Source organism: Pan troglodytes, chromosome 17 (assembly GCF_028858775.2).
Source record: "Pan troglodytes isolate AG18354 chromosome 17, NHGRI_mPanTro3-v2.0_pri, whole genome shotgun sequence".
Taxonomy (NCBI): Eukaryota; Metazoa; Chordata; class Mammalia; order Primates; family Hominidae; genus Pan; species Pan troglodytes.
This window is the reverse complement of record NC_072415.2, coordinates 71,551,027-71,578,054: the sequence shown is the minus strand read 5'-3', so window position 1 is coordinate 71,578,054 and position 27,028 is coordinate 71,551,027. Positions and strand designations below refer to the sequence as shown.

At 40.4% G+C, this 27,028-nt stretch overlaps 1 protein-coding gene across 2 annotated transcripts in view; it reads right to left on the bottom strand.

Annotated features, from left to right (window-relative positions):
- The window catches only part of CDH20 (cadherin 20), a 222,160-nt gene that overhangs the window by 28,364 nt on the left and 166,768 nt on the right, over nt 1–27,028 (bottom strand). For both annotated transcript variants that reach the window (XM_512160.7, XM_024350914.3), the window contains exons 4-6: nt 26,658–26,777; nt 24,032–24,199; nt 19,585–19,772 (exon numbers count right to left, since the gene is read on the bottom strand). In XM_512160.7, coding sequence (XP_512160.3) covers nt 19,585–19,772; nt 24,032–24,199; nt 26,658–26,777 — 476 coding nt within the window. The remainder of the gene's footprint in view (nt 1–19,584; nt 19,773–24,031; nt 24,200–26,657; nt 26,778–27,028) is intronic.

Sequence of the window (27,028 nt, the reverse complement as noted above, 5' to 3'; positions counted from 1 at the left end):
AGCTCATTGCAACCTCCACCTCCCAAGTTAAAGCGATTCTCCTGCCTCAGCCTCCTAAGTAGCTGGGATTACAGGCATGTGCCACCATGCCTGCCTAATTTTGCATTTTTAGTAGAGACAGGGTTTCACCATGTTGGTCAGGCTGGTCTTGAACTCGTGATCTCAGATGATCCACCCACCTCAACCTTCCAAAGTGCTGGGATTACAGGCATAAGCCACCACACCCTGCTGACAATCCCCTTTAAAACCCTTATTTGACCTTTTAGAGTTGAAGAACCCAAGATGCAGGAAGCTCAGAAGCCTGGAGTACGCTGACGTGGTTACAGCTCTTCCACAAGGACTTTAATTTTGTCTATAAAATTCCATCGCGTAAAATACAATTTTTTTGGTTGTTCTCTTTTTTGATTTATTCCTATCTTCAGAATTTTTTTTTTCAAAATAAATACAGTGCTCCAGGGCAGAACGTGAACTTAAAATGCTATTTCTGAAGACTAATCTATTGTTGTTTAAAGCTGATGAACATGTGTGTTTTAAGCAACAAGTATTTCAGAACATCTCGGAATGTTAAGTCCCATAAAATAAAAGTGGATAGCAAAGCAGTTACTAGAACTTAAAAGTTGTGTGTCAACATAGCAATAACTTACATTTTTCTAGCTAAACATCACTTTTTTCATAAAATATGTTGAATGGCAGCACATTTCATGTTAGAGAGAGGCATGTACCCATTTAAACAACTGCTTGGCTTTTCAGAAAAAAATATCGGTAGGTGCTGCTTTAACTAGATTTGTTATTTTCTTTCTTAAAAAAAAATCGTCTCTAATAAAAATACAAAAATTAGCTGGGTGTGGTGGCACATGCCTGTAATACCAGCTACTCGGGAGGCTGAGGCAGGAGAATCACTTGAACCCGGGAGGTGGAGGTTGCGGTGAGCCGAGATCAAGCCATTGCACTCCAGCCTGGGCAATAAGAGTGAAACTCTGTCTCAAAAAAAAAAAAAAAAAAAAAAAAAAAAGTCAACTTTTTGGCCAGGAGCAGTGGTTCATGCCTGTAAGCCTGACAATGTAGGAAGCTGAGGTGGGAGAATCGCTTGAGGCCAAGATTTCGAGACCAGCCAAGACAACCTAATGAGACCTACATCGCTACCAAAAAAAAAAAAAAAAAAAATTAGCTGGGTGTGGTGGCATGTGCCTGTAATCCCAGCTACTTGGGAGGCAGAGGCAGGAGGATGGTTTGAGCTCAGTTTAGAGTGAGCTATGATGGCACCACTGCACCGTAGCCTGAGTGACAGAGACACCTTGTCTCAAAAAAATTACATTAAAAATGGATACATAATAGATGTACATATTTTCAGGGTACATGTAATAATTTAATGCATTCATATAATTGTTATTTTCAAATTTTATTAAAGTTTTTTTTGTTTTGTTGCTGTTGTTGGGTTACTGCTTGTTTACCATTTACTTAGTAGCAGACATAGTGCTTCCCGTTTCATGGGTCGCCAGCCATTTCCATCCAAACCAAGAAGCCCCATTCAAACCCAGACGCCCATCTCCACCAGCCAGCCTGCCTCCCTAGTTGTCATTGAAAAGGCAAGGTTTTCATAAACAGGGAAATCTGCCAGTCAGATTAATGATATATTTGAAGGACTATTTTACCAATTCATTTAATGCTTGCTCCCTAAATCGAAACATTTTTCTTTCCTGGTAAATTACATTTATACGCTCTTAAAATTCTTTATGTATTTGTAACACAGTTGTGGACACCGTTGTTCATGTTAGGTTTGAGCTAGGCAAAACTTGTTTTCCCTTTAATTTTAAATTGTTTTTCTAATTTTGTGTGAAATTTGTATGTTTTAAAAAATAAGATATTTACATACATTTATATATTTACATACATTAAAATTTCTTTTTTAGTATAAAGTTGGCAGGTTTTGACTAGTGTATTCAGTCATGTGTCTACCGTGATAATCAAGCTATAGAGCTGTTTCAAAACCCCCGTGACCCTCTCTGTGCCCCTTTGTAGTCAACCTCTCCCCTCCCACCCAGCCCCTGGCAAACACTGATTCATGTATGTTCTGTCTCTATTGCAAGAATGTCATATAATGTCAGATAAACTACATTCAGTATGTAATCTTTTGAGTTAGGGTTCTTTCACTTAGCATGATGCATTTGAGATTCATCCATGTTGCATGAATGAGGAGTTTTTTTTTTTAGACAGCATCTCACTCTGTTACCCAGGCTAGAGTGCAGCGGCATAATCTGGGCTCACTGCAATGTCTGCCTCCCGGGTTCAGGCGACTCTTCTGCCTCAGCCTCCCAAGTAGCTGGGACTACAGGTGTGTGCCACCACGCCTGGCTAATTTTTGTATTTTCAGTAGAGGTGGGGTTTCACCATGTGGGCCAGGCTGGTCTTGAACTCTTGACCTCAGGTGATAGGCCCACCTCGGCCTTGGCCTCCCAAAGTGCTGGGATTACTGGCGTGAGCTACTATGCCTGGTGAGTTTGTTCTTTTTTTATTTCCAAGTAGTATTCTGTTGTATGGATGCACAACAGTTGATTTATCCATTCTTCACTAGAGATACTTTTGTGTTTTTTTCCAATTTCTGACAGTTATGAGTAAACCTATAAATATTTACATAGAGTTTTTTGTGTGAGCATAAAATTTCATTTCAGTGGGGTAAATACCTAGGACTGGAGTTGTGGGATTTTAGAGTAAATATATTTTTAACTTTATAAGAAACTTCCAAATGAATTTTCAGAAAGGCAGTACCAGTTTGAATTCCCACCAGGAGTATATGAAAGCTCTAGTTACTCCACATCTTTGTCAGCCCTTGGTTTTGCCAGTGTTAAAATTTTTATCTATCCTAGTGTGCGTTAAGTGGTATCTCATTGTAGTTCTGATTGGTACTTCCTTACTGCCTCGTGATGCATCTTTCTATGTCTTCTTGAGGAGGTCTTTGTATATTTTATATTCAAGTTCCATTATCAGACGTATGATTTGCAAATATTTTCTCCTAGTCTGTGATTTGTCTTTTCATTCTCTTAACAGTGTCCTTTATTATTATTATTATTATACTTTAAGTCCTGGGATACATGTGCAGAACGTGCAGGTTTGTTACATAGGTATACCTGTGCCATGGTGGTTTGCTGCACCTATCAACCCGTCATCTACATTAGGTATTTCTCCTAATGCTATCCCTCCCCTAGCCCCCCACCCCTGACAGGCCCTGGTGTGTGACGTTCCCCTCCCTGTGTCCATGTGTTCTCATTGTTCACCTCCCACTTATGAGTGAGAACATGCAGTGCTTAGTTTTCTGTTCATGTGTTAGCTTGCTGAGAATGGTGGTTTCATCCATGTCCCTGAAAAGGACATGAACTCATCCTTTTTTATGGCTGCATAGTATTCCGTATTGTATATGTGCCACATTTTCTTTATCCAGTCTATCATTGATGGGCATTTGGGTTGGTTCCAAGTCTTTGCTATTGTGAACAGTGCTGTAATAAACATACGTGTGCATGTGTCTTTATAGTAGAAAGTTTTATAATCCTTTGGGTATATACCCAGTAATGGGATTGCTGGGTCAAATGGTATTTCTGGTTCTAGATCCTTGAGGAATCACCACATTGTCTTCCACAATGGTTGAACTAATTTACACTCCCACCAACAGTGTAAAAAAGCATTCCTATTTCTCCACATCCTCTCCAGCATCTGTTGTTTCCTGACTTTTTTAATGATCACCATTCTAACTGGCATAAGATGGTATCTCAATATAGTTCTGATTTGCATTTCTCTAATGACCAGTGATGATGAGCTTTTTTTCATGTTTGTTGGCTGCATAAATGTCTTCTTTTGAGAAGTGTCTGTTCATATCCTTTGCCCACTTTTTGATGCAGTTGTTTGTTTTTTTTTCTTGTAAATTTGTTTAAGTTCCTTGTAGATTCTGGATATTAGACCTTTGTCAGCTGGATAGATTGCAAAAATTTTCTCCCATTCTGTAGGCTGCCTGTTGAATTTGATGATAGTTTCTTTTGCTGTGCAGAAGCTCTTTAGTTTAATTCAATCCCATTTGTCAATTTTGGCTTTTGTTGCCATTGCTTTTGGTGTTTTAGTCAAAGCCTTTGCCCATGCCTATGTCCTGAATGGTATTGCCTAAGTTTTCTTCTAGGGTTTTTATGGTTTTAGGTCTTATGTTTAAGTTTTTAATCCATCTTGAGTTAATGTTTGTATAAGGCATAAGGAAGTGGTCCAGTTTCAGTTTTCTGCATATGGCTAGCCAGTTTTCCCAACATCATTTATTAACTAGGAAATCCTTTCCCCATTGATTGTTTTTGTCAGGTTTGTCAAAGATCAGATGGTTGTAGGTGTGTGGCATTACTTCTTAGGCTTCTGTTCTGTTCCATCGGTCTATATATCTGTTTTGGTACCAGTACCATGCTTTTTTGGTTACTGTAGTCTTGTACTATAGTTTGAAGTCAGGTACTGTGATGCCTCCAGCTTTGTTATTTTTGCTTAGGATTGTCTTGGCTATACAGGCTCTTTTTTGGATCCATATGAAATTCAAAGAAGTTTTTTCTAATTCTGTGAAGTAGTCAGTGGTAGCTTAATGAGGATAGCATTGAATCTATAAATTACTTTGGGCAGTATGGCCATTTTCACGATATTAAGTGTTCCTATCCATGAGCATGGAATGTTTTTTCATTTGTTTGTGTCCTCTCTTATTTCCTTGAGCAGTGGTTTGTAGTTCTCCTTGAAGAGGTCCTTCACATCACTTGTAAGTTTGATTCCTAGATATTTTATTCTCTTTGTAGCAATTGTGAATGAGAGTTCACTCATGATTTGGCTGTCTATCTATTATTGGTGTATAGGAATTCTTGTGATTTTTGCACATTGATTTTGTACCTGAGACTTTGCTATAGTTGCTTATCAGCTTAAGGACATTTTGGGCTGAGATGATGGGGTTTTCTAAATATACAATCATGTCATCTGCAAACAAAGACAATTTGACTTCCTCTTTTCCGATTCAAATACCCTTTATTTCTTTATCTTGCCCAATTGCCCTGGCCAAAACTTCCAATACTGTGTTGAATAGGAGTGGTGAGTAAGGGCATCCTTGTCGTGGGCCAGTTTTCAAAGGGAATGCTTCCAGCTTTTGCCCAATCAGTATAATATTGGCTGTGGGTTTGTCATAAATAGCTTTTATTATTTTGAGATACATTCCATCAATGCCTAGTTTATTTAGAGTTTTTAGCATGAAGGGGTATTGAATTTCATTGAAGGGCTTTTCTGCACTATTGAGATAATCATGTGGTTTTTGTCATTGGTTCTGTTTATGTGATGGATTACATTTATTGATTTGCATACGTTGAACCAGCCTTGCATCCCAGAGATGAAGCCAACTTGATCTTGGTGGATAATCTTTTTGATGTGCTGCTGGATTCAGTTTGCCAGTATGTTATTGAGGATTTTCACATCGATGTTCATCAGGGATATTAGCCTGAAATTTTCTTTTTTTGTTGTGTCTCTGCCAGGTTTTGGTATCAGGATGATCCTGGCCTCATAAAATGAGTTAGGGTGGAGTTCCTCTTTTTGTACTGTTTGGAATAGTTTCAGAAGGAATGCTACCAGCTCCTCATTGTACCTCTGGTAGAATTCGGCTGTGAATCTGTATCATCCTGGGCTTTTTTGGTTGGTAGGCCTCAATTACTGCCTCAATTTCAGAACTTGTTATTGGTCTATTCAGGGATTCGACTTCTTCCTGGTTGAGTCTTGGGAGGGTGTATGTGTCCAGGAATGTATCCATTTCTTCTAGATTTTCTAGTTTATTTGCATAGAAGTTTTTATAGTATTCCCTGATGGTAGTTTGTATTTCTGTGGGATCAGTGGTGATATCCCCTTTATCATTTTTTATTGTGTCTATTTGATTCTCCTCTCTTTTCTTTTTTATTAGTGTGGCTAGCAATCTATCTATTTTGTTAATCTTTTCAAAAAACCAGCTCCTGGATTCAGTGATTTTTTTGAAGGTTTTTTTGTGTATCTGTCTCCTTCAGTTCTGCTCTGATCTTAGTTACTTCTTGTCTTCTGCTAGCTTTTGAATGTATTTGCTCTTGCTTCTCTAGTTCTTTTAATTGTGATATTAGGGTGTTGATTTTAGATCTTTCCCACTTTCTCCTGTGGGCATTTAGTGTTATAAATTTCCCTGTAAACACTGCTTTAGCGGTGTCCCAGAGATCCTGGTATGTTGTTCTGGTTTCAAAGAACCTTATTTCTGCCTTAATTTAGTTATTTACCCAGTAGTCATTCAGGAGCAGGTTATTTAGTTTTCATGTAGTTGTGTGTGTTTTGAGTGAGTTTTTAAATCCTGAGTTCTAATTTGATTGCATTGTGGTCTGAGATACTGTTTGTTATGATTTCCATTATTTTGCATTTGCTGAGGAGTGTTTTACTTCCAATTATGTGGTCAATTTTAGATTGGTGATGTCGTGCTGAGAAGAATGTATATTCTGCTGATTTGGGGTGGAGAGTTCTGTAGATGTCTATTAGGTCTGCTTGGTCCAGAGCTTAGTTAAAGTCCTGAATATCCTTGTTAATTTTCTATGTCATTGATCTGACTAATATTGACAGTAGGGTGTTAAAGTCTCCCACTATTATTGTGTGGGAGTCTAAGTCTCTTTGTAGGTCTCTAAGAACTTGCTTTATGAATCTGGGTGCTCTTGTACTGGGTGCATATATATTTAGGATAGTTAGCTATTCTTGTTGCATTGATACCTTTACCATTCTGTAATGCCCTTCTTTGTCTTTTTTTTTTTTTTTTTTGAGACGGAGTCTCGCTCTGCCACTCAGGCTGGAGTGCAGTGGCACGATCTAGGCTCACTGCAAGCTCCACCTCCCAGGTTCACGCCATTCTCCTGCCTCAGCCTCCCGAGTAGCTGGGACTACAGGTGCCCACCACCACGCCTGGCTAATTTTTTGTATTTTTAGTAGAGATGGGGTTTCATCGTGTTAGCCAGGATGGTCTCGATCTCCTGACCTTGTGATCCACCCACGTTGGCCTCCCAAAGTGCTGGGATTACAGGAGTGAGCCACCACGCCTGGCCTCTTTGTCTTTTTTGATCTTTGTTGGTTTAAAGTTTATTTTATCAGAGACTAGGATTGCAACCCCTACTTTTTTTTTTTTTTTTTTGTTTGGTTTCCATTTGCTTGGTAAATATTCCTCCATCCCTTTATTTTGAGCCTGTGTTTGTCTTTGCATGTTAGATGTGTCTCCTGAATACAGCACACTGATGGATCTTGACTCTTTATCCAATTTGCCAATCTGTGTCTTTTAATTGGGGCATTTAGCCTGTTTACATTTAAGGTTTATATTGTTATGTGTGAATTTGATCCTGTCATTATGATGCCAGCTGGTTATTTTGCCCGTTAGTTGTTGCAGTTTCTTCATAGTGTCAATGGTCTTTACAATTTGGTATGTTTTTGCAGTGGCTGGTACCAGTTTTTCCTTTCCATATTTAGTGCTTCCTTGAGGAGTTCTTTTAAGGCAGGCCTGGTGGTGACAAAATGTCTCAGCATTTGCTTGTCTGTAAAGGATTTTATTTCTCCTTCACTTGTGAAGCTTAGTTTGGCTGGATATGAAATTCTGGGTTGAATTCTTTTCTTTAAGAATGTTGAATGTTGGCTCCCACTTTCTTCTGGCTTGCAGGGTTTCTGCAAAGAGATCCACTGTCATTCTGATGGGCTTCCTTTTATGGGTACCTGATCTTTCTCTCTGGCTGCCCTTAACATTTTTTCCTTCATTTCAACCTTGGTGAATCTGACGATTATGTGTCTTGGGGTTGCTCTTCTCGAGGAGTATCTTTGTGGTGTTCTCTGTATTTCCTGAATTTGAATGTTGGCCTATCTTGCTAGGTTGGGGAAGTTCTCTTGGATAATACCCTGAAGAGTGTTTTCCAACTTGGTTCCATTCTCCCCGTCACTTTCAGGTACACCAAACAAATGTAGGTTTGGTCTTTTCATGTAGTCCCATATTTCTTGGAGGCTTTGTTCATATGTTTTCATTCTTTTTTTCTCTAATCTTGTCTTTATGCTTTTTTCATTAAGTTGATCTTCAATTTCTGATATCCTTTCTTCCACTTGATCAATTTGACTATTGATACTTGTGTATGCTTAACGAAGTTCTCATGCTGTGTTTTTCAGCTTTATCAGGTTATTTATGTTCTTGTCTAAACTGGTTATTCTAGTTAGCAATTCCTCTAATGTTTTTTCAAGGTTCTTAGCTTCCTTGCATTGTGTTAGAACATGCCCCATTAGCTCGGAAAAGTTTGTTATTACCCACTTTCTGAAGCCCACTTCTGTCAGTTTGTCAAACTCATTCTGCATCCAGTTTTGTTCCATTGCTGGTGAGGAGCTGTGATCCTTTGGAGAAGAAGAGGCATTCTGGTTTTTGGAATTTTCAGCCTTTTTGTGCTGTTTTTTCCTCATCTTCATGGATTTATCTACCTTTGGTCTTTGATGTTGGTGAACTTTGGATGGGGTTTCTGTGTGGATGTTGTTTTTGTTGATATTAATGTTATTCCTTTCTGTTTGTTAGTTTTCATTCTAACAGTTAGGTCCCTCTGCTGCAGGTCTGCTGGAGTTTGCTGGAGGTCCGCTCCAGACCCTGTTTGCCTGGGTATCACCAGCGGAGGCTGCAGAACAGCAAAGATTGCTGCCTGATCCTTCCTCTTGAAGCTTCTTCACAGAGGGGCACCTGCTGGATGCCAGCTGGAGCTCTCCTCTATGAGGTGTCTGTTGACCCCTGCTCAGAGGTGTCTCCCAGTCAGGAGGCACGGGGGTCAAGGACCCAATTGAGGAGGCAGTCTGTCCCTTAGAGCTTGAGTGCTGTGCTGAGAGATTCACTGCTGTCTTCAGAGCTGGCAGGCAGGAGCATTTAAGTCTGCTGAAGCTGTGCCCACAGCCACCCCTTCCCCCAGGTGTTTTTTCCCAGGGAGATGGGAGTTTTATCTATAAGCCCCTGACTGGGGCTGCTGCCTTTCTTTCAGAGATGCCCTGCACAGAGAGGAGGAATCTAGAGAGGCAGTCTAGGTACCGTGGCTTTGCAGAGCTGCGGTGGGCTCTGCCCAGTTTGAACTTCATGGTGGCTTTGTTTACACTGTTAGGGGAAAACTGCCTACTCAGTCCTCAGTAATGGTGGACCTCCCTCCCTCCACCAAGCTCCAGTGTCCCAGGTCGACTACAGACTGCAGGGCTGGCAGCGAGAATTTCAAGCCAGTGGATCTTAGCTTGCTGGGCTCCATGGGGGTGGGATCCACTGAGCTAGACCACTTGGCTCCCTGGCTTCAGCCCCCTTTCCAGGGGAGTGAATGGTTCTGTCTCACTGGCATTCCAGGTGCCACTGGGGGTAAAACAAAACAAAACAAAACAACAACAACAAAAAAACTGCAGCTAGTTCGGTGTCTGCTCAAACAGCTGCCCAGTTTTATGCTTGAAACCCAGGTCCCTGGAGGCGTAGGCACCCAAGGGAGTCTCCTGGTCTGCTGGTTGCAAAGACCATGGGAAAAGCGTAATCTCTGGGCCAGAATGCACTGTTCCTTACAGCACAATCCCCCATGGCTTCCCTTGGCTAGGAGAGGGAGTTCCCTGACCCCTTGCACTTCCCAGGTGAGGCAACGCCCCACCCTGCTTCAGCTCGCCCTCCCTGGGCTGCACCCACTATCTAACCACTCCCATTGAGATGAGCTGGGTACCTCAGATAGAAATGCAGAAATCACCTGCCTTCTGCATTGATCTTGCTGGGAGCTGCAGACTGGAGCTTTTCCTATTCAGCCATCTTGCCACAACAGTGTCCTTTGAAGAGCAGAAACTCTTAACTTTGATGAAGTCTTACTTTTTCTTTGGTAGGTTGGGATTCTGATGTAATATGGAATACATCTTTGTCCAATCAGGATTACAAAGATTTTCTCCTATGTTTCCTTTTAGAAATTTTATAGCTTTAGGTTTTTACATTTAGGTGCATGATTCATTTTGAGTTTTTTGTGGGGGTATAATTGAGGTTTATTTCGTTATTTTTTTGCAAATGGTATCCAATTGTTCCAGCATCTGTTGAAAGCACTAGCGTGAGTTTTTAATTATTATTGAAATTCTTTTTAAGTAAGTTACTTAAGACTTTTAAACTATCTAAGATTATTGTCTCCCTCACTTCCACATTTAAAATGGAAACAAAACATTGCCCTCAATTGTCTAAACTTTATTATTTATTTAATTATTTATGTACCGACACAAACTCTTGCTTATGTTGCTCAGGCTGGTCTCAAACTCCTAGGCTTAAGAGATCCTCCCACCTCCATCCCAAGAGGCTGCAACCACTCTGCTCAGCTCTTAACATTTAAATTGCCCACACTTGATATATGAGTTTTGGCTTTTCCCTCTTGAATAGTTTGTGTCCTTTTTATTTTAAATATCAAATAATTATTTATTTCTGTATTCATAATAGAAAATAAAAAAGTAATAATATCTGAGAACTCAATTTCCAAATTCAAGAAACTTCTTCAAGTTAGAGGATACAAAAACAAAAAGCCATTATATCCTTAAAAATTGAGTCATGAAAATTATGGCACAAAATAGTAATGAAACTTTAATTACTAATTAAGGAGGATTAAGTATTCCCTTCTTTGTTCTCACAGCACACTATTATACTTCTTTTATAGCTTTTCTCTTGTATTACAAATATTTCTTTCTGTGTTGATCCCACTCCCCATATTCAAGGGCAAAAGCTATGACTTAGTCAGATTTTTATTCCCCACTGCCTAGCAAAACCAGAAACTCAAAGGGTAGCAAAAACCTAAAAAAACTGTTACATTGAACAGTGCAAAAAGTTTCCCAATGTGAGTATTAACATATACTGGTTGAGTGATAGTATATGCAGATTTTATTAATGTATTTCAGTAATGTAAGATGCACAGTTTTTCATATTTTGATATTTTAGAAATAGCATTGCTTCTCCAATTGATAACACCTTATAAGTGCTCTAGTGTCAATGGGAGGCAAAGGGATCTTTCTAAGCAGTAGTTGTTACTGCCCATGCAAGCCAGACCTAGTCAAAGCTGTCCATGTTGTACTTTAGGGGAGTTCTACACATTGTTGGTACTGCACATGTTGAGCATTATTGCCTTCTAAAATGTCTTTTTTAAAAAAATTATTATTATACTTTAAGTTTTAGGGTACATGTGCACATTGTGCAGGTTAGTTACATATGTATACATGTGCCATGCTGGTGCGCTGCACCCACTAACTCATCATCTAGCATTAGGTATATCTCCCAATGCTATCCCTCCCCCCTCCCCTGACCCCACAACAGTCCCCAGAGTGTGATATTCCCCTTCCTGTGTCCATGTGATCTCATTGTTCAATTCCACCTATGAGTGAGAATATGCGGTGTTTGGTTATTTGTTCTTGCGATAGTTTACTGAGAATGATGATTTCCAATTTCATCCATGTCCCTACAAAGGACATGAACTCATCATTTTTTATGGCTGCATAGTATTCCATGGTGTATATGTGCCACATTTTCTTAATCCAGTCTATCATTGTTGGACATTTGGCGGGGAGGAGCCAAGATGGCCGAATAGGAACAGCTCCGGTCTACAGCTCCCAGCGTGAGCAACGCAGAAGACGGGTGATTTCTGCATTTCCATCTGAGGTACCGGGTTCATCTCAATAGGGAGTGCCAGACAGTGGGCGCAGGTCAGTGGGTGCGTGCACCGTGCGCAAGCCGAAGCAGGGCGAGGCATTTCCTCACTTGGGAAGCGCAAGGGGTCAGGGAGTTCCCTTTCCGAGTCAAAGAAAGGGGTGAGGGACAGCACCTGGAAAATCGGGTCACTCCCACCCGAATACCACGCTTTTCTGACCGGCTTAAAAAATGGCGCACCACGAGATTATATCCTGCACCTGGCTCCGAGGGTCCTACGCCCACGGAGTCTCGCTGATTGCTAGCACAGCAGTCTGAGATCAAACTGCAAGGCGGCAGCAAGGCTGGGGGAGGGGCGCCCGCCATTGCCCAGGCTTGATTAGGTAAACAAAGCAGCCTGGAAGCTCGAACTGGGTGGAGCCCACCACAGCTCAAGGAGGCCTGCCTGCCTCTGTAGGCTCCACCTCTGGGGGCAGGGCACAGACAAACAAAAAGACAGCAGTAACCTCTGCAGACTTAAATGTCCCTGTCTGACAGCTTTGAAGAGAGCAGTGGTTCTCCCAGCATGCAGCTGGAGATCTGAGAAAGGGCAGACTGCCTCCTCAAGTGGGTCCCTGACCCCTGACCCCCGAGCAGCCTAACTGGGAGGCACCCCCCAGCAGGGGCACACTGACACCTCACAGGCAGGGTATTCCAACAGACCTGCAGCTGAGGGTCCTGTCTGTTAGAAGGAAAACTAACAAACAGAAAGGACATCCACACCAAAAACCCATCTGTACATCACCATCATCAAAGACCAAAAGTAGATAAAACCACAAAGATGGGGAAAAAACAGAACAGAAAAACTGGAAACTCTAAAAAGCGGAGCGCCTCTCCTCCTCCAAAGGAACGCAGTTCCTCACCAGCAACGGAACAAAGCTGGATGGAGAATGACTTTGACGAGCTGAGAGAAGAAGGCTTCAGACGATCAAATTACTCTGAGCTACGGGAGGACATTCAAACCAAAGGCAAAGAAGTAGAAAACTTTGAAAAAAATTTAGAAGAATGTATAACTTGAATAACCAATACAGAGAAGTGCTTAAAGGAGCTGATGGAGCTGAAAACCAAGGCTCGTGAACTACATGAAGAATGCAGAAGCCTCAGGAGCCGATGCGATCAACTGGAAGAAAGGGTATCAGCAATGGAAGATGAAATGAATGAAATGAAGTGAGAAGGGAAGTTTAGAGAAAAAAGAATAAAAAGAAATGAGCAAAGCCTCCAAGAAATATGGGACTATGTGAAAAGACCAAATCTACGTCCGATTGGTGTACCTGAAAGTGACGGGGAGAATGGAACCAAGTTGGAAATCACGCTGCAGGATATTATCCAGGAGAACTTCCCCAATCTAGCAAGGCAGGCCAACGTTCAGATTCAGGAAATACAGAGAACGCCACAAAGATACTCCTTGAGAAGGGCAACTCCAAGACACATAATTGTCAGATTCACCAAAGTTGAAATGGAGGAAAAAATGTTAAGGGCAGCCAGAGAGAAAGGTTGGGTTACCCTCAAAGGGAAGACCATCAGACTAACAGCGGATCTCTCCACAGAAACCCTACAAGCCAGAAGAGAGTGGGGGCCAATATTCAACATTCTTAAAGAAAAGAATTTTCAACCCAGAATTTCATATCCAGCCAATCTAAGCTTCATAAGTGAAGGAGAAATAAAATCCTTTACAGACAAGCAAATGCTGAGAGATTTTGTCACCACCAGGCCTGCCCTAAAAGAGCTCCTGAAGAAGCGCTAAATATGGAAAGGAACAACCGGTATCAGCCACTGCAAAATCATGCCAAAATGTAAAGACCATGAAGACCACGAAGAAACTACATCAACTAACGAGCAAAATAACCAGCTAACATCATAATGACAGGATCAAATTCACACATAACGATATTAACTTTAAATGTAAATGGACTAAATTCTCCAATTAAAAGACACAGACTGGCAAATTGGATAAAGAGTCAAGACCCATCAGTGTGCTGTATTCAGGAAACCCATCTCACGTGCAGAGACACACATAGGCTCAAAATAAAAGGATGGAGGAAGATCTACCAAGTCAATGGAAAACAAAAAAAGGCAGGGGTTGCAATCCTAGTCTCTGATAAAACAGACTTTAAACCAACAAAGATCAAAAGAGACAAAGAAGGCCATTACATAATGGTAAAGGGATCAATTCAACAAGAAAAGCTAACTATCCTAAATATATATGCACCCAATACAGGAGCACCCAGATTCATAAAGCAAGTCCTGAGTGACCTACAAAGAAACTTAGACTCCCACACATTAATAATGGGAGACTTTAACACCCCACTGTCAACATTAGACAGATCAACGAGACAGAAAGTCAACAAGGATACCCAGGACTTGAACTCAGCTCTGCACCAAGCGGACCTAATAGACATCTACAGAACCCTCCACCCCAAATCAACAGAATATACATTTTTTTCAGCACCACACCACACCTATTCCAAAATTGACCACATACTTGGAAGTAAAGCTCTCCTCAGCAAATGTAAAAGAACAGAAATTATAACAAACTATCTCTCAGACCACAGTGCAATCAAACTAGAACTCAGGATTAAGAATCTCACTCAAAACCACTCAACTACATGGAAACTGAACAACCTGCTCCTGAATGACTACTGGGTACATAACGAAATGAAGGCAGAAATAAAGATGTTCTTTGAAACCAACCAGAACAAAGACACAACATACCAGAATCTCTGGGATGCATTAAAATGTCTTTAAATATATTATATTATGATTTGGCATTGAAACAAGATTTATTGTGTAGGGAGAATGGCATGGAAACAGCGGCATGGAGTGAATCTAACACTGATGAAACAAATTTGTCTAACTGTGCCTACAAGAGTACTTTATAGACACTAAACTAAGAAATAAGAAAGTATTGTATTATTTGAATTGGCAAGAACTGTTCTTAAATGACCCATAAGACAATGATGAGATTTATAATTCATGACATCTCAGGTTTGATCAAATATAGAATTTTTGTTCTTTGTGACCTACCTAAGAAGAGAATGGACTCTAAACAATTGCTTCTTGTTGTCGTAAGACGGAAGATATGCAGAAGACTAGAAAATGGTACATCATGCTCATTCAGAATAAAGAACATCCTGAAAATTATATATTTCAAGTTATACTTCAAGCATTTAGGAGACTGAAAATCGATTGATTGATTACTTAAAAGCTAAAAAGACCCAAGGTACTGGGTAGTAATCAGTGTGGTTTCCTGAAGACCCAATTCTATCAATTCAACTCAGTTCCTCGTTTTGAAAACGTATGTGCTTCTTAGACAAATAATAGGCCTAAGGGAAATAAATCAAAAGCAGAACTTTTGTTTCAATTTTATATGACATTATTAATGACAAAGTGGGAAGATGGGCATGGAGCAGACATCTGAGTGAATGTTGTTGCAAAGGCGTAGACTGAGCTGTCAGTGGCCTCTAAAGTATTTATTATATGTGATTTGTCTATCTACCCAACTTATTGACCTTTTTCTTAATTCCATTTTCTGGCAGCTCATAAGTTCAGAAGAGAAATCAAAGTGACCTTGGCAAAATTGATATGTATTTTGATTAAACATGGATATCGTATTAGTAATGACAGTGAAAAACAGTACTCTGTCTTAAGAGGCTTCATCTTTTCTGCAGGTAAGGGAGCTGAAGAAAACACATTTTGAGATTTCTTTCAGAGACAGAGTTGTTACAGGTAATAGACTTTTTAAAACAAATGGCTTGTAATACAGTCTAAACTATATTGTGATAATCTAACATAAATTAATATTTTATTATTTAGAATTATCTCAGACATTATTTTAAGACATAAGATAACATTTAAATACTGAGAATCCCAAAAGTTCTTTTTCTGGTTGCTTAATTGTTTGAATAGAGTTTTCATACTAAAGAAACAGTAAAGCTGGTTGCGGTGGCTCATGCCTGTAATCCTAGCCCTTTGGGAGGCTGAGGCAGGAGTACCGCTTGAGCTCAGGAGTTTGAGACCAGCCTGGAAAACATAGGGTGACATTGTCTCTACAAAAACAAAACAAAACAACAACAACAAAAATAGGTGGCTGTGGCATGATCATGGCTCACTGCAGCCTTGACCTCTTGGGCTCAAGCAATCCTTCCACCTCATCCTCCTGAGTAGCTGGGATTACAGGCTGCAGTGAGCCATGAGCATGCCATTGCACTCCAGCTTGGGTGACAGAGAGAGAGACCCTGTCTCAAACAAACAACAACACAAAAATTAGGTGGCTGTGGTGGCACATGCCTATAGTCCCAGCTAGTTAGGATGGTGAGGTGGAAGGATTGCTTGAGCCCAAGACGTCAAGGCTGCAGTGAGCCATGATTGTGCCACCACACCCCAGCTTGGGTGATAGAGTGAGACTCTGTTCAAACAAATAAACAAAAAAAAGAAAGAAAGAAAGAAAGAAAGAAAGAAAGAACCCAATAATTCAAAAATTTGAGCATTTCCCTTATTTACAGTTACTAGTTATGGTTAGCAATGTATTATTGTTTACTTGAGGCATGCCACATAGTAGGGGAACCTATGACATATACCAAAATAGTATTGTTATTTTAATCACCTATTATAATTCTAGCATGTGTTATTAATTCTCAAAGAATGAGAATAAGAAATTATAGTATTTTAATTACATCTAGATTTATTTGATGATTTAGAAGTCAATCTCAGCCTTTTGCATTGTGTCAAGGTCATTGTTTACAGGATAGAAAGATTTCTGGTTGGTGGAATTCTGGATCCTTTGCTGTGATTCTGTTCCTTTGCTGTGATTGATTGCATCTTAAATAAATACAGAACAAACATATGAACTGGTCCCTTATTCCCTTCTGAAGCAGTGTTAATTCAGTTCTATCAAATAGCATAGAAAAAAGTTATTATAAACACACATTAACTTGAGTTACATTTTAATGTTATAACTGTGGTTTTTGTCAAGGTTGTCAGTGGCTTCCATGTTCCTAAAGTCTGTGGTGAATTCCTGATGTTCTTATTTGACCTGTAGCAGCATTTGTCACAGGTGATCACTCCATCCCTTGGAAGCACGTTCTTCATGCCTTCAGGACACTGCACTTCCTCCATTATCCTCCTGCCTCCCTGGTCGCCCCTCAGTCTCTTTGCCTGTCCTTACACTTCCCCTGACTTCTTCATGTTGGGGTGCCTCAGGGCTCGTTTCACTGTCCTTTTTCTGTCTATGCTCAGTCCCTTGGAATCTCATTTGTTTTATTTGCTTTAAGTACCATCTATATGCTTATGATTCCCAGATTCATATTTCCAGTGCAGGACCCTTCTACGAACTCCTCACTCTTATAACCAAAGCCATGACACGTCTCTACTTGATGTCTAATAGACTCTACAAATGTCACATGTATGTCCAGAGCTGAATTCCAATACTTGTCACCCCTGCCACCTGCTCTACTTGCAGACTTCCCTGTCTCAGTTAATGGCAATTCCATTCTTGTTGCTCGGTTGACTCTTCTCTTTCTTCCATATCCTCCTCCACATTTTTAGGAAATCCTGTTGGCTCTGCTTTCAAAATATGTACAGATTCTGACCACTTCTTATCACCTTCACTCCCACTACTTAGGTGAAACCCTCATTATCTCTTACCTGGATTATTGCAATAGCTTCTCAGCTGGTCTTCCTCTTTCTGTCCTTCTCTCCTTAAATTCCCCTGACCTCAACACAGCCTACTGAGTATTTATAATGAAAACTGAGTCATGTCATACATCTGTTAAAAATCCTCCAGTCATTTCCCACTTTACTCAGAGTAAAAACCAAAGTCCTTATAGTTAGCTTATATGGTCCTAAATGATCTGGCTCCTTTGTTACTTTTCAGACCTCATCTCCTAAGAGTTCCCCCCTCCACTCAGCCTTATGACCCCACTGTTGCTGTTCTTGAAATAAAACAGGCATGGTCCCACCTCAAAGCCTTTGCACTGGCTGTCCTTTTGCTTGGAACACTTTCCTCAATAGTTCATGCCCATTTCTTCTCTCTAGGACTGCCACGTATGCTTTTCACAAAGAGTCATTTATAGGGCACCTCCCACACTGTCAACCTGCTTAACTCAGTGGTATGACTCTGCTCACTGTAAGTCTTTGCATAAATGCCACTTCTCTGTGATACCAGTCCCAACCACCCAATTTATTTATTTAATTTTATTTTTCTATAAGTTATTGGGGTACAGGGAGTATTTGGTTACATGAGTAAGTTCTTTAGTGCTGATTTGTGAGATTTTGGTGCACCCATCACCTGAGCAGTATACACTGCACCATATTTGTAGTCTTTTATCCCTTGCCCCTCTACCACTCTTCCCTCCAAGTCCCCAAAGTCCACTGTATCATTCTTATGCCTTTACGCCCTCAAAGCTTAGCTGCTACATATCAGTGAAAACAGAATATGTTTGGTTTTCCACTCCAGAGTTACATCACTTAGAATAATAGTCTCCAATCAGCTGGGTGCAGTGGCTCACGCCTGTAATCCCAGCACTTTGGGAGGCTGAGGCAGGCAGATTGCCTGAGCTCAGGAGTTCACAACCAGCCTGGGTAACACAGTGAAACCCTGTCTCTACTAAAATACAAAAAGTTAGCCATGCGTGGCAGTGTGCCCCTGTAGTCCCAGCTACTCGGGAGGCTGAAGCAGGAGAATTGCTTGAACCTGGGAGGCGGAGGTTGCAGTGAGCCGAGATTGCGCCACTGTACTCCAGCCTGGGTGACAAAGTGAGACTCTGTCTCGAACATGAAAAATAATAATAATAATAATAATAATAATAGTCTCCAATCTCATCCAGGTCACTGAAAATGCTGTTAGTCCATTCCTTTTTATGGCTGTGTAGTATTCCATTATATATATTTACCACAGTTTTTTTTATCCACTCTTTGATTGATGGGCATTTAGCCAACCATCCAATTTAAGTTTGAAATCATCTTAGCTTTCCTGGCCTCACTTATTGTGTTCTGTTCTGCCTCCTGGCTCCCCCTCCCATATCAGTTATTACCTTCTAATAAACTACTTTAGTGACTTGATGTTTTGATTGTCTTCTTCCCTTGCTAGAATGTAAACTCCATGAGGGCAGAGATTTTTGGTTGTTTTATTTACTCTGTATTAAATGCCTGTAACAATATCTGGCACATAGGTGGCACTCAATAAATTTGTTGAGAATATCATTTAAAATTAATGTATTTCATTAGATATATATTTACTATGGAGTTAAAGATTCAATTTTTAAAAAGTTTTATCTTCTAGCTGAGTATATCCATATGTGCTTTATGTCACAGAAAGAATTGATAGCTTATCTTGGTACCTTATAAAACAAAGGAATTTCAAGTGATAACAGCCGTTCAGCAGCTATGTTTGATAAAGCTTTTTCAAGTTTAATTAGAATTTACAGATCTTTGAGAAGCAATTAAAAAACCCTTGCATGTTATTTATTGATTCATAAATAATATTATGGCTTACTTTATTGTTAGGTATAGTATGCTACAATGCATGTGTTATTCAAGTGCAAATGTTGATCAAGTCATTAACATCATTAGAAAGTTAAGCTACAACAGTTTTTTAAGTGGCTGGGTAGAAGGAATGTATTTAGAAATATATTTAGAATATATTTTTATCATGACCTGGTACCTTTTCAGTAAAATGATGGCACAGCCAGTGTTTTCATGTAAACATAAGGGTTAAGAGGTTTTCTGTGTGTTTTTTTTTTAAATAATAGGAAAGTGCTTTTATCAGAGGATTTGAAGCAATGCATATCAATAATACAACAGTCCTTACTAGCATTTCATAAACATTCAAAGCACCCATGAAAGTGGTTTAGAAAAAGGAGTTGGATTACCTTCTTCACAGTTATGATACCAACTTGGAAATTGGGATCTGTGCTAATGTCAAAGGCGTCTGCACCATCTCCATCCACAATAGTATATTTCATCTCTGCATTGATGCCTTCATCCAAGTCTTTGGCAAACACTCTCCCGACAGTGGAGCTAATTGGAGCTGATTCCAACACACTCATCTGGTAATGTTCTACGAAGAAAAGCCAGGACACGCATTCTTGATAATCCGTCACTATAAAAAATGCCTCGTCATTATCTTATCAGGAGTACTGTGCAAAATATCTTTTTTTCTGGGTTCAAAAAGTAAAACTTGAGTTTTTACAGATAAAAACTAAGGTCCAGAAAGGCTGAGCAAACGGTCCTACAGGCCATAGCCTGTATTGGATGTTCAATAAGGAGGAGTCAAAAAAGCTTGAGTAGAACAGGGTGAAAGCAAAACGACTTAGTCCTAGTGACTGTAGCTTGAGTGGTAGGAAGTACCTTGGATTCGAATCTTTTAGTGCTTCCTAGTGAACTGAAGTATTTCCTTAAATTGCAGTTCCTTCTGAGAGTGATAAACACTGTGGTCACAAAGTGCGTATTTATTCTGTTTACGCTTCAAATGTCCATCTTTTCTTTCATGGCCTGGCCTGTGTGCTGAGTGCCTGTCTCTAGGACCACCTGATCAGAGGTCATGGAGATCAGTGATCTATAAAGGGGGGGCAGCCGTGGAGAGCAAGCTCCATCAGCTCCATGTGCTGCCCCTCAGTGTGTCCTTACACCCCAGACTGCCCCGGCCTGCCTCTCCGTGGACAGACCCTTCATGCTTCTTGTTTTCTTATTCCAGAATAAAATACTAAAAAGGTTCTCACATATGTAAGAAGCTGAGAGTTGGTCATCTCCTTTTGGACATGATATCCTGAGCTCCCAATTACATTTAGTTCACTTTCATCTCCATGAATTCGTATTTTTACCAACTTACTTTTTCTGGGGCTCAACTTTTTGACGTTTTTTGTTATTTTGTCAATCATAATGTGACTGACTAAATAACAAAGAAAAATCACACAATCACATTTTCAATATGTACGTGTTCCCTTTTATTCTAATATGCTTTGTAAGCTATAGCCTAGGGTGTGAGGGCTCAAGTTTCACAAAGATTCAGGGAGGTCGACAGCACCCAGCCAGCTCACAGCACCCTGCCTTGCGCAGGAGAAGAAATGATGCTTGTTCTTTACAAATATGAGCCAGGAAATCTTTAAAGTTTGTACTAAGCTGGCAGGGGATTGGATTTCATGATCTCTTTCCATTTACTTCCAAAGTTGTTGATGGATTACACTTTGCTGTTGCAGAACTTTTGGGAAAAACAAGCATCTGCCTACAGTTTTCCTCATCCCAATAAAGCTATGTTATATGTTTAAACATCTACATACGATTTCTACATGATACATTATATTATAAATAAATAGCTTGAGATCTTGATGTTTCATTATATTTGGTTCTATTAAAGGTGGCTTAGCTTGTTCAATGTAAAATAGTAGGTGTATCATTTTGTCAACATTCCATAATCAGTTATAGTAATATTTGTGAAAAAGAAGCAAAATGGAATTCCTACAATGAAGACTCATTAGATTAATTAGGCATAAGAGTATAGCCAAGATAGGTTTATGGAATATCAAGGTCATCTAAACTTAGTTTTAGCAAATAGATGGGGAACTATTTAATGAAGAGAGAATGCAAAGTTTTAAAAGGTCAAAAAAGAGGAAGCAGCGATAACGTGTGTAGAATGCATAGAGACACAGAGATTTAAACTTTTTTATATTTCTGTTTTGTCTTCCATGAAACATAATCCATGCTTCCACTCTATCCTGGAGTCTCCATTAAAACTATATTTTGAAAAAGTGACAACTTAAAATGTGTGCTTTAGAATGGTATTAAGATGTTGGTTTGAGGCTGGGTGTAGTGGCTCATGCCTGTAATATCAGCACCTTGGGAGCCTGAGGAAGGCAGATGATTTGAGCCCAGGAGTTCAAGACCAGCCTGGGCAACATGACAAAATCCCGTCTCTATAAAAAATATAAAAATTAGCTGGGCATGGTGGTGTGCACCTGTAGTTCCGGCTATTCAGGAGCTGAGGTGGGAGGATTGCTTGAGTCTGGGGGTTGAGGCTACAGTGAGCTGTGATTGCACCACTGCAGTCCAGCCTGGGTGACAGAGCAAGACCCTGTCTCAAAAAAAAAAAAAAAAAAAAAAAAAAAAAAGATATTGGTTTCGGAGGCAAGACTAAAACCCCAGTAATCCTTGTATAGTGTTCTGCTATTGTGAAGCTGCCATGTTTGGGGTAACATGACTCCCGGCAATATGTCCAAATCCATCTACCTTTGAGCTATGTAATAACCTGAGCTATGTAATTAGCTGGTTCTACTGTCCCTTCTGCCTCCATCAGAGACACCTGTCTAGTGTGAAATGTAAAAAGCCAAGTAGTTCAAGGGTGTTCAAGAATTTATAGTCTATAGTGTGAGTAATATGAGCCCTTCATGAAGTAATGAAGATGGAACCCACAGAATCACCAAAGCAACACAAAGTCCATCCATGTGGCATTTCACAAACTGTTCTGTGATGCAGAATACGAATTCTGCACTGTTGGACCAAGCAACTTAGGAACTTAGTTACTTGCACCCTTTGTGAAATGCTTATCTAGTATCCTGCTTTTTCCATCATGAATTCTCATGGGGACTTTGTGTATTCCATTTGCATGTAAATATTTGAGCTCTCCTGTGTTTACATAGATACAAGGGAAGGTTCACTTGGTCTGGCTGATTCAAAATGCAACTATTCATCTGACAGTCTGGCTAGTCTGGCTAGACTCTTCCTCCTTTTAGTTTAGTTTTTTTTTTAAGCCCCGTTTCCCTAGCTAAGTGTTTCACCTGGAATTGCACTTCCTGCTCTCATTTCTCCCACTGCTTCCTTCAGGCATCTGCTTCTCAAACTCACGTCTTCATTCCTGGGCTCTGTTCCACGTTCATAGCTCTATATTTCCACTTTCCTTAAGGACATTCAACCTGATTGTCCTGCTGTCACTTCATATTCAAATCTGAATTTGTCTCCCTCCTTCACTGCCACTCGTTCCATTATGCGTCCTCTATTTTTATAAGTAGTACAATCCTTCTCCCTGTCATCAGAGTGAAAACGTCGTTGTCATCTTTGACTCCACCCTCTGCCATGGTTCCCTTAGCCAGGAAATCAAGAGGCAGAAGTCCATGTTTCCTCATTTGTCCCATTCCACTCCTCCTGCTATTTCCTTAAGTCCTTAGCAGTTCAAGTCTGGACCACTCTAAATGCCTCCTAACCGACTCCCCTGCTCCTAGTCTCTGCCCTTGCCAACCCCTCCTCTACATGGCTACCAAATTAGCCTTTCTTTATGTCTCCCTCTTGCTCAAAAACGTTTCTATGGCTTCCACTGGAGATACAGCACATTTGAAAGAGCAGGTTTTAATTTTAGGAGCCTTTGAACGTAAAGTGACAGTGAAAACTTATTTCCAGGCAGCAGTTTTTTTTTTCTTCCATTCAGGTTTTTACTCAAATGAGCTCCAGGATGGTAGAGACGTTGTTTTGTCTGTATACAGCTTTGTGTTCCATTCATAGAATAGTGCCTGGAATAAATATTTTTTGAATGAATAAATAAATGAATGACTTCCCCTTCTGGAATGTTTTCTTTTCTGCCTATGTAAACCTGTTATATTCTTTAGCCCCCTGTTGAAATCTCATCCTTCTGTGGAGGCTTCGTTCATCTCAGTTTATGTGAAGGCATCATCTTGCACTGTTCAAGTGGCACCTAGTGCTACTACGGTTTAATTTTTCCTGTGTGTAGAATGTGTCCTCCCAAGTGCATTTGAAGCTTCACAAGGGCAGAGACAGGATTCTAAGCCTCTTGTGCCCTTCATGTCCAGGGGTCTCACCAAGCAAGTGCTTGGTACCTACTGGAGTGATTGGTGAAGATCGTCACATGGGCAGGTGTGTCCATCTACAGCTTTGGATATCAGTGAATGCATTCTCAATGGATCAATATTGCCCCCTGGGGGCAAAAATAGGTTTCCAGGGGTGTGATGAAAAAAATCTCAGCATTACTAGTTTGTGGCCCACTAAAGGTCAGTTCTACCCAACAAACCTTATTCCTTAGTATTGCATTTTATGTGGGGTGGGTGGGCGTGGCAATCAGGAAAGAAAGTCTAAAAAGATTCCACAGGGAGGAGAAAATGGAAAAATATGTTTGAGAAATCCTGGTTTAGTACTATGGGAAGCTGGAACACTGAAGGCAAATAGTTATGCGAGAATTGCATGATGAATGTAAGAAAGGAATCTATGGATAATTGAATTTAATGAGGAAACTCAAACTGGGCTTTCTCCCGCACCTCTGCAACAGGTGCGTCCCTCTGGGCCCGAGGTCTGTGCTCTCTTGGGTTAGGTACTCACTCTGGGGAAAGCGGGGTGGGTTATCATTGACATCTGAGAGGGTGATGTTGACTGTTGTGGTCCCAGCTAATCCTCCAAGCTGCCCTCCCATGTCCTTGGCTTGGATAATCACTTCGTAGTATTCTTTGGCTTCTCTGTCCATGTTCATGAGCGCTGTCCTAATTACACCTGGAGGATAGAAATGACTTTGTTTATAAAAATAAAACCACAGGTCCAGTTTTTAAAGATTGGTTTCTAGGTGTCTCCCTGGTGCACCGTTAATGCCTAGAAGTGAGGTGCAAGTCACCTGTGCTTTTAAATTTGAGGTAAAAAAATCTCAGCTTCAAAAACGGGCTGTACTGAAACCAGTGGTGAATGAAAACTTTTATTCCAGCAGGAAGAGCTCAGAGGGCTGGTTTCTTCTGGCAACATTACTGAAAGTGAACAGGAGGTGGCAGCAATGTTTCTCTTACAGATCTGGGAAACTGTGGTCCAAGGCGATTTCAGACAGTGCTGTCTCACCAAGGAAAACTGGGGGCTTTGGGTCCAGAAAACAAAGCCTCATATGTCTACAAATCTGTGAATTTAGATAATTCTCCCTCAGTTTCTTCAGCCCCTAGAGCCCTTGTAGTGTGAATGGCTCTTCTTTAGGTAACTCATTCCTGCTTTTTCTTGCTTCCCTACTACCTGTAAGCAGGGTTGGAATTCTAATTGGATTTTCCTGTTGTTACATATTCATTCTGTTTTGTGACATTCTTCTGTTTACCTCTGTGCTTTTTACTTAATTTTGTGAGCTAGGACATGAAAGATGCTCTGTGACCTGTTTATTTTTACCATGCATAAGATATGAATTTCCCCAGAGAGCAAGCAGCAGATACGGTTTCATTTAAGAAGAGGGGCCTACACCACAATCCGTTGAAATGTGTTGTGATCCTGCCAAGCCTGTACAGTAATGTTTTATCTCCCTTTTAACCCTGCAACTTAAAAAAGTTGACTTCTCTACACTGTAGGCAAAGATTAAAGGCTTATTTACTACAGCTTTACAACATGACTCTTGGCTAGATAGACCTTTTGCATGAAAATGGAAGGGACTGGGAATAATAATCCGTCCCCAGTTTACCCCTATAATGTATATATTGCATTATAGTATAACATTCTCCAGTGATATATGCAGCATTTTCTTTTTTAAAAGGCCCTCCATGGGCACAGCAATAACTCTCTGTTCATGTATTTTTGACCTTAACACTACAGATGCCCCCCGGGAGCTGTCAAAATAATGTAAGACTCTTCTTAGGATATAAAGGATACATTATCCTCTTCCTCCCTGCATTTTTCCTCCCTGTGGGCACCCTTCATCTCTTCATTCTCCCCCTTGCCCTTAGTAGAATTGTTAAAGTTACTGTTTTATAGAAGTCTCTAACTGCAGTCTTTTTTCTTTCCTCCGCCTAATTTACACTCCCTTACTACTTTTATGATACAATTTTCTGAATGTCTGGTTTCCCTCAGGACTTCTGGGAAAAAAATTCGATCAGGTTGCTGATAATAGAAATGTATTTTTTCTTTTTCAAATAAAGAGGTGACTTTGAGTGTTCACCATTAACTTTATTCTGTGGCTGTAAGTTTCTTTACTCAAGTTCCTTGTTAATTACTCCTAGGTCCCATGTTTACCCTCATATAAAATGGAAGTAATATTACTTCCTATATCTTGTGCTAGTTTACAAGATTATTGGGAAGCTCAAATATGGCAACGTTTATGAAAGTATTAATAAGAGAGGAAGCCTGGCACAAGTATAAGATAATAATGATATCGCAATAACTTTGCCAAGCTCAAACATATTAAATGAAATCTTTCATACATCCAAAGGTAAATTCTGTAGTCAAAGTTCTCGGGTAAGACAGAAATAAATAAGCAAACAAAACACCAAACTCCTGTTTGTCTTTTCTGCTGCATTGCTCCTCGCCCATTCAGTTCTCTCTGATGTCCTCCCTGTGAGAGCTTCCCAATCAGGACCTGCCTTTTTGGGGGCCACATCCCACCTGGTCTTTCCTCCCTCATCAAAACCTGTCTGCCCCAGCAACCATTCATTTTGGACTTCTTCTCTGCTGAGTGCACAGTGGTTGGTTCAATAGAAAGAATATCAGACCACATGTCAAGAGACCTCTCTACACTAGATGAACTTTAGTAGCTCTCAATTTCCCAATTGCTTTATCTGTTAAGCAAATGGTGATGGACTGGATGATTCCCCCAAGGCTCTTTCCAGTTTCACAATCAATGCTTCTAGTTCTCTAATGACCCAGGTGAATGTGTCAATCCTCTTGGGTCTTCATGGGGTTATAAAAGACCTTAGTCCCTGGGAATAAACATAACCATAGGATTTTTTGAAGGCTATTGCGGAGCTATTTTGTGTGTGTGCGCAGAGGGGCTTTTTGCCTCTCCAATCAGACACTGCTCACTGTCTATGCATAGTGCTGCTCTTACCTGTCAGGGCAGTGCTAGTTTGCTCTCTTAATCCTAAAGCTAAGAGCAGTCTTCTCTGGTTAATACACTCCCTGGAGAGTCCTTAAAAAGGAGAGTTGGATCTGTCATAGCAGCAGTTATAAATTATCAGGGAATAAACACCTCTGACTCGACCCTTGTATCAGATACCTGTTTTAGAGTCCACAGAAAAATATGGCTGGCCCTGAAGAATGCTGTACACCACCCGGGCACTGTTGCCGTAGGTCGGGTCATCTGCGTCTGTGGCTGTCACTTGGATGACGGAGGTACCTGGGGAAGAGAAGAGGTAGAAACCTGTTCAAGTCTAATAGCTAAAGGCTGGATGCAATCCTGAGCGGTCCATCTTAAAGCATTTGCAAATGTGTTTGCTTCATTGGGAGAGTCCCCTTTCTAGGTCAAGCTTCCATAACTCTTATCTTGTACCTGTTTAGTAGGGATAAGAGTTATTTGTGCTTTAAATTCTGAATGACTGATAAGGACACAGCCTTTGGGCTCTTCGTTGCTTTTTTTTTTTTTTTTTT